General features: G+C 44.0%; 1 protein-coding gene across 1 annotated transcript in view; it reads left to right on the forward strand.

Moving 5' to 3' along the window:
• Positions 1-7,500, forward strand: part of LOC121564115 (ankyrin-2-like) — a gene marked incomplete at its 3' end in the record, with an annotated part of 144,612 nt that overhangs the window by 85,605 nt on the left and 51,507 nt on the right. The window contains exons 24-28 of the mRNA XM_045216174.1: positions 1,586-1,661; positions 3,807-3,860; positions 6,073-6,199; positions 6,567-6,633; positions 7,424-7,500. The exon at positions 7,424-7,500 is cut by the window's right edge and continues 27 nt beyond it. Of these exons, the coding sequence (XP_045072109.1) occupies positions 1,586-1,661; positions 3,807-3,860; positions 6,073-6,199; positions 6,567-6,633; positions 7,424-7,500 (401 nt within the window). The remainder of the gene's footprint in view (positions 1-1,585; positions 1,662-3,806; positions 3,861-6,072; positions 6,200-6,566; positions 6,634-7,423) is intronic.

Below are 7,500 nucleotides of genomic sequence, written 5' to 3' on the forward strand. Positions count from 1 at the left end.
ATCCTAACCTTAACCATTTAGCAGGGAAAACTGACCTTAGATCAGTGTGTAGGGATCAACATGGTCCTCTGTCCTCCACCGCAGCACCAGTCTGTTAGATCAATAGGGATCAACATGGTCCTCTGTCCTTCACCACAGCACCAGTCTGTTAGATCAGTAGGGATCAACATGGTCCTCTGTCCTTCACCACAGCACCAGTCTGTTAGATCAGTAGGGATCAACATGGTCCTCTGTCCTCCACCACAGCACCAGTCTGTTAGATCAGTAGGGATCAACATGGTCCTCTGTCTCCTTCCACCACAGCACCAGTCTGTTAGATCAGTAGGGATCAACATGGTCCTCTGTCTCCTTCCACCACAGCACCAGTCTGTTAGATCAGTAGGGATCAACATGGTCCTCTGTCCTTCACCACAGCACCAGTCTGTTAGATCAGTAGGGATCAACATGGTCCTCTGTCTCCTTCCACCACAGCACCAGTCTGTTAGATCAGTAGGGATCAACATGGTCCTCTGTCTCCTTCCACCACAGCACCAGTCTGTTAGATCAGTAGGGATCAACATGGTCTTCTGTCTCCTTCCACCACAGCACCAGTCTGTTAGATCAGTAGAGATCAACATGGTCCTCTGTCTCCTTTCACCACAGCACCAGTCTGTTAGATCAGTAGGGATCAACATGGTCCTCTGTCTCCTTCCACCACAGCACCAGTCTGTTAGATCAGTAGGGATCAACATGGTCCTCTGTCCTTCACCACAGCACCAGTCTGTTAGATCAGTAGGGATCAACATGGTCCTCTGTCTCCTTCCACCACAGCACCAGTCTGTTAGATCAGTAGGGATCAACATGTTCCTCTGTCTCCTTTCACCACAGCACCAGTCTGTTAGATCAGTAGGGATCAACATGGTCCTCTGTCTCCTTCCACCACAGCACCAGTCTGTTAGATCAGTAGGGATCAACATGGTCCTCTGTCCTCCACCACAGCACCAGTCTGTTAGATCAGTAGGGATCAACATGGTCCTCTGTCTCCTTCCACCACAGCACCAGTCTGTTAGATCAGTAGGGATCAACATGGTCCTCTGTCCTCCACCACAGCACCAGTCTGTTAGATCAGTAGGGATCAACATGGTCCTCTGTCCTTCACCACAGCACCAATCTGTTAGATCAGTAGGGATCAACATGGTCCTCTGTCCTTCACCACAGCACCAGTCTGTTAGATCAGTAGGGATCAACATGGTCCTCTGTCTCCTTCCACCACAGCACCAGTCTGTTAGATCAGTAGGGATCAACATGGTCCTCTGTCTCCTTCCACCACAGCACCAGTCTGTTAGATCAGTAGGGATCAACATGGTCCTCTGTCTCCTTCCACCACAGCACCAGTCTGTTAGATCAGTAGGGATCAACATGGTCCTCTGTCTCCTTCCACCACAGCACCAGTCTGTTAGATCAGTAGGGATCAACATGGTCCTCTGTCCTTCACCACAGCACCAGTCTGTTCCGTCCATTACTTCACTCTGATTCTCATGGGCTGTTTCTTTGTTCTCTTTTTGTTTTTCCCTGGCTGTGATTGGCTGAATCCCTGTGCTGACAGACGGTGACATCAGAGAAACACAAGATGAATGTTCCAGAGACCATGACGGAGATACTGGACGTGTCCGATGAGGAGGGTGAGTTCCTTTTTATTTTAGTAGATATACACTACCGTTCAAAAGTTTGGCGTCACTTAGAAATGTCCTTGTTTTCAAAAGAAAAGCTTTTTTTTTGTCCATTAAAATAACATCAAATTGATCAGAAATACAGTGTAGACATTGTTAATGTTGTAAATGGCTATTGTAGCTGGAAACGGCTGAATTTTTCATGGAATATCTACACAGGCGTACAGAGGCCCATTATCAGCAACCATCAGTCCTGTGTTCCAATGGCACGTTGTGTTTGCTAATCCAAGTTGATCATTTTAAAAGGCTAATTGATCATTAGAAAACCCTTTTGCAATTATGTTAGCTGTTGTGCTGATTAAAGAAGCAATCAAACTGGCCTTCTTGAGACTAGTTGAGTATTTGGAGCATCAGTAATTGTGGGTTCGATTACAGGATCAAAATGGCCAGAAACAAATAACTTTCTTCTGAAACTCGTCAGTCTATTCTTGTTCTGAGAAATGAAGGCTATTCCATGCGAGAAATTTGCCAAGAAACTGAAGATCTCGTACAACGCTGTGTACTACTCCCTTCACAGAACAGCGCAAACTGGTTCTAACCAGAATAGAAAGAGGAGTGGGAGGCCCCGGTGCACAACTGAGCAAGAGGTTTGAGAAACAGACGCCTCACAGGTCCTTAACTGGCAGCTTCATTAAATAGTACCCGCAAAACACCAGTCCTAACGTCAACAGTGAAGAGGCGACTCTTTTATTTTTATTGGCCAGTCTGAGATATGGCTTTTTCTTTGGAACTCTGCCTAGAAGGTCAGCATCCCGGAGTCGCCTCTTCACCGTTTCCAGCTACAATAGCCATTTACAACATTAACCATGTCTACACTGTATTTCTGATCAATTTGAGGTTATTTTAATGGACAAAAAATTTGCTTTTCTATTGAAAACAAAGACATTTCTAAGTGACCCCAAACTTTTGAACGGTAGTGTAAATAAATACTCTGATTGAGACAGACAATAGACTTTACAGACAACAGAGGTATACACTAACAGAGATAAATATATCAATAAAACAACCAAACAAGCCAATCAGCAGGTAATTCACAGCAAAGGAGGGTGAATTTCAGCACATTAAGATCCATGTTACTGTAGTCTGAATCTGGTAATGGAGTTCTAGCAGTTCTGTCCAGGGTAATTTACATTTACATTTACGTCATTTAGCAGACGCTCTTATCCAGAGCCACTTACAAATAGGTGCATTCACCTTATAGCCAGTGGGATAACCACTTTACAATAATTTTTTTTTTTGGGGGGGGGGGGGTGGGGGGTAGGATAAGGGGGGGGAAAAGGATTACTTTATCCTATCCCAGGTATTCATTAAAGACACGATTTCATGCAGTTTTGGAGTATTCTTTCAGCAGTGTGTTGTGGTTAATGTAGTTCTGGTGTTTGCAACAGTGTGTTGTGGGCAATAATATAATGTGTTTTGGGTAATGTAGTTCTGCAGCTCTAGTGCTGACAGCAGTGTGTTGTGGGTAATGTAGTTCTGATAGCAGTGTGTTTTGGGAAATGTAGTTCTGCAGCTCTAGTGCTGACAGCAGTGTGTTGTTGGTAATGTAGTTCTGTTGTTTGCAACAGTGTGTTGTGGGCCATAATATAATGTGTTTTGGGTAATGTAGTTATGCAGCTCTAGTGCTGACAGCAGTGTGTTGTGGGTAATGTAGTTCAGATAGCAGTGTGTTTTGGGTAATGTAGTTCTGCAGCTCTAGTGCTGACAGCAGTGTGTTGTGGGTAATGTAGTTCTGGTGTTTGCAAAAGTGTGTTGTGGGCAATAATATAATTTGTTTTGGGTAATGTAGTTCTGCAGCTCTAGTGCTGACAGCAGTGTGTTGTGGGTAAAGTAGTTCTGATAGCAGTGTGTTGTGGGTAATGTAGTTTTGATAGCAGTGTGTTGTGGGTCATGTAGTTCTGACAGTAGGATGTTCTTTGTAATGTAGTTCTGATAGCAGTGTGTTGTGGGTAATGTAGTTATGTAGCTCTAGCTCTGACATTCTGACAGCAGTGTATTGTGGGTAATGTAGTTCTGACAGCAGGATGTTCTCTGTAATGTTGTTCTGACAGCAGTATGTTGTGGGTAACGTAGTTCTGACAGCAGTGTGTTTTGTAGCTCTGAGGCAAATGGAGGACGAGCCGTATACTGAGATGTCTGTGGATGTAGAAGGTACTGATACAGATCTAACCCTAAAGCCCTACGTCTGGTGTGAAGTGTAGTGAGACAGACCTAACCCTAACGCCCTACGTCTGGTGTGAAGTGTAGTGAGACAGACCTAACCCTAACGCCCTACGTCTGGTGTGAAGTGTAGTGAGACAGACCTAACCCTAAAGCCCTACGTCTGGTGTGAAGTGTAGTGAGACAGACCTAACCCTAAAGCCCTACGTCTGGTGTCTGGTATGCTGTTTGTGTATTAATCCCCATATCAGCTAATATAACATATTTTGGTCACATAGAAACAGATCCCATGGCTAGCTAGTTGGCTACAGCAGGTTCTATCATTTCACAATAGCCTGTAATCACTAGTCATTACTTCTAAATAAAATACCTTTTTGGGTGGATTCTTGTTGTCTTCTCATTTGTTGTGAAAGCAAAAGAAGAGTCTCTTGTCTTCCCTTGCTAGCAAGTTGGTGAAACACTAAAAGCTAGCTAGCCTTTTAATTCCAACATCTCCAAGTTGGCTAAACACTGAAAGCTAGCTAGCCTTTTAGTTCCCACATCTCCAAGTTGGCTAAACACTGAAAGCTAGCTAGCCTTTTAGTTCCCACATCTCCAAGTTGGCTAAACACTGAACGCTAGTTAGCCTTTTAGCTTCCCAACATCTCCAAGTTAAATAATCAGATTTATAATTAAATAACATGCCCTGGTAAATATTCCTGTTACCTGTCAGTGTAACCTACAACCTTTATGCGGATTTGATATTGCTGCTTCAATGTATTCTCTCCCATATCAGCTAAAAATAGAATGTCATTGTTGTGGAAATTCTTTCACAGGGACGATCAAAGTCAATCCTTTATTGCGCGCTGGAGAGGTTCCAACCGACTATAATGCACCAATAGTGAACGTCTGTCAGGAGGTCTCACGGGGCAGTCCCGTTAGTTCTCTTATATACTGCAGACAAGTCATTTTTTTGTATGATTTAGGTCATTCATAATTCATTAATCATTAACGTTTGCTTCGTTCACGTGACCGACCAATACTGGTGCATAACATGTGACAGGCCAATACCTCACGAGGCTTCTTCTCTCTAAGCTGAGACCTTGAAACTGAGATATCTTTCGTTCTCAAAACAAAAGGTCTGGGCGTACTGCCAAATTGCAGCTACTGATAGTGAGGGTTTGTTCAGTCAGTCACTTGCATGAACACAGAGCATGAACACAGACATCAGTTTATCGAAAAACACAAAACATTAAAACATAGAAATTGGTTTATAGAAAAACACAAAACATAGAACATAGAAATGGGTAGATAGAAAAACACCAACGTAGAAAAATTCCATCACATCATCATTTTTGCTTTAGCCTAGAATAACGTTATCACTTCTAAAAAAAATACATTCTGGGGGGATTCTTTAAGGCTACACTATTGTTTGAACAGTCACTAAGATGATATTTGGTTATCAATGCTAAATAGGATACTTTGATGAAAAGCCTATAGATCAGATGAAGGAACCAAGCGACAATACTTTTTCAGAGATGACTAACTTCACCTTTTAAAAGATGACTAACTTCACCTTTTCAGAGATGACTAACTTCACCTTTTAAGAGATGACTAACTTCACCTTTTCAGAGATGACTAACTTCACCTTTTAAAAGATGACTAACTTCACCTTTTCAGAGATGACTAACTTCACCTTTTAAGAGATGACTAACTTCACCTTTTCAGAGATGACTAACTTCACCTTTTAAGAGATGACTAACTTCACCTTTTCAGAGATGACTAACTTCACCTTTTAAGAGATGACTAACTTCACCTTTTCAGAGATGACTAACTTCACCTTTTAAGAGATTACTAACTTCACCTTTTCAGAGATGACTAACTTCACCTTTTAAGAGATGACTAACTTCACCTTTTCAGAGATGACTAACTTCACCTTTTAAGAGATGACTAACCTTCACCTTTTAAGAGATGACTTAAGAGATTACTAACTTCTCCCCCCTCTTCCCCCCTCCTCCTCTCCTTCTCCTATCCTCCCCTCCCTCTCCCTCCTCCCCTCCCCCTTCCCCTCCTCCCTCCCTCCCTCCCCTCCTCCCCTGCTCCTCTCCTCTCCTCCCCTCCCCCTCCTCTCCCCTTCTCCTCTTCCCCCCTCCCCCTCCTCTCCCCTTCTCCTCTCCTCCCCCTCCCCCTCCTCTCCCCCCTTCTCCTCTCCTCTCCCCCCCAGGTGAGGACACTATGACAGGTGACGGAGGGGAGTACCTGAGAGCTGAGGATCTGAGGGAGCTGGGAGACGACTCTCTACCTGGACAATACCTGGACGGATTCAACTACATGAGCCACAACCTGGACAGGTGACACATGCACACACACACACTCGCACAAACACATACACAGTCACCAGAGGAGGCTGCTGAGGGGAGGACGGCTCATAATAATGACTGGAACGGAGCGATTGGAATGTCATCAACGCCTGATACCGTTCCACTAATTCTGCTCCAGCCATTACCACGAGCCCGTCCTCCCCAGTTAAGGTGCCACCAACCTCCTGTGACACACATACACAAACTGACAGAAGGACAGACACACACACACACACACACACACACACACACACACTGACAGAAGGACAGACACACCAGGTCTGGTGGGTCCATGTCTCCAGGTCCCACCAGACCCCTATCACTGTGTTGATGTGTGATGTACTGTCCATGTCTCCAGGTCCAACCAGACCCCTATCCACCAGAGAGATGGAGTCCTGATAGAAGACATGATCACCAGCCACCAGGTCATTACACTTTTACACACCTTTACACACCTTTACACACCTTTACACACCTTTACACACCTGTATACACCTTTACACACCTTTACACACCTTTACACACCTGTATACACCTTTACACACACCTTTACACACCTTTACACACCTGTATACACTTTTACACACCTTTACACACCTTTACACACCTTTACACACATTTACACACCGTTACATACCGTTACACACCGTTACACACCTTTACACACCTTTACACACATTTACACACCGTTACATACCGTTACACACCGTTACACACCTTTACACACCTTTACACACCTTTACACACCTTTACACACATTTACACACCGTTACATACCGTTACACACCGTTACACACCTTTACACACCGTTACACACCTTTACACACCTTTACACACATTTACACACCGTTACATACCGTTACACACCGTTACACACCTTTACACACCTTTACACACACCTTTACACACCTTTACACACCTGTATACACCTTTACACACCTTTACACACCTTTACACACACCTTTACACACCTTTACACACCTGTATACACCTTTACACACACCTTTACACACCTTTACACACATACAAACCCTTACACACACCTGTAGAAACCTTAACACACCTGTAGAAACCTTAACACACCTGTAGAAACCTTAACACACCTGTAGAAACCTTAACACACCTGTATACTCGCCTATATAAATACACCTGTTGATGTTTCTATTGAAGTCCAGCTCCAGATGTAGTTGTGTACCGTTGTGTGTTGGTCAGCAGGTGTCGTCTCTGTCCAGAGAGAATGAGAAGGCGTCGTTCAGACTGAGCTGGGGAGCAGAGCACCTGGACAACGTAGT

The sequence above is a fragment of the Coregonus clupeaformis genome, unplaced genomic scaffold (genome assembly GCF_020615455.1).
Source record: "Coregonus clupeaformis isolate EN_2021a unplaced genomic scaffold, ASM2061545v1 scaf0625, whole genome shotgun sequence".
Lineage (NCBI taxonomy): Eukaryota > Metazoa > Chordata > Actinopteri > Salmoniformes > Salmonidae > Coregonus > Coregonus clupeaformis.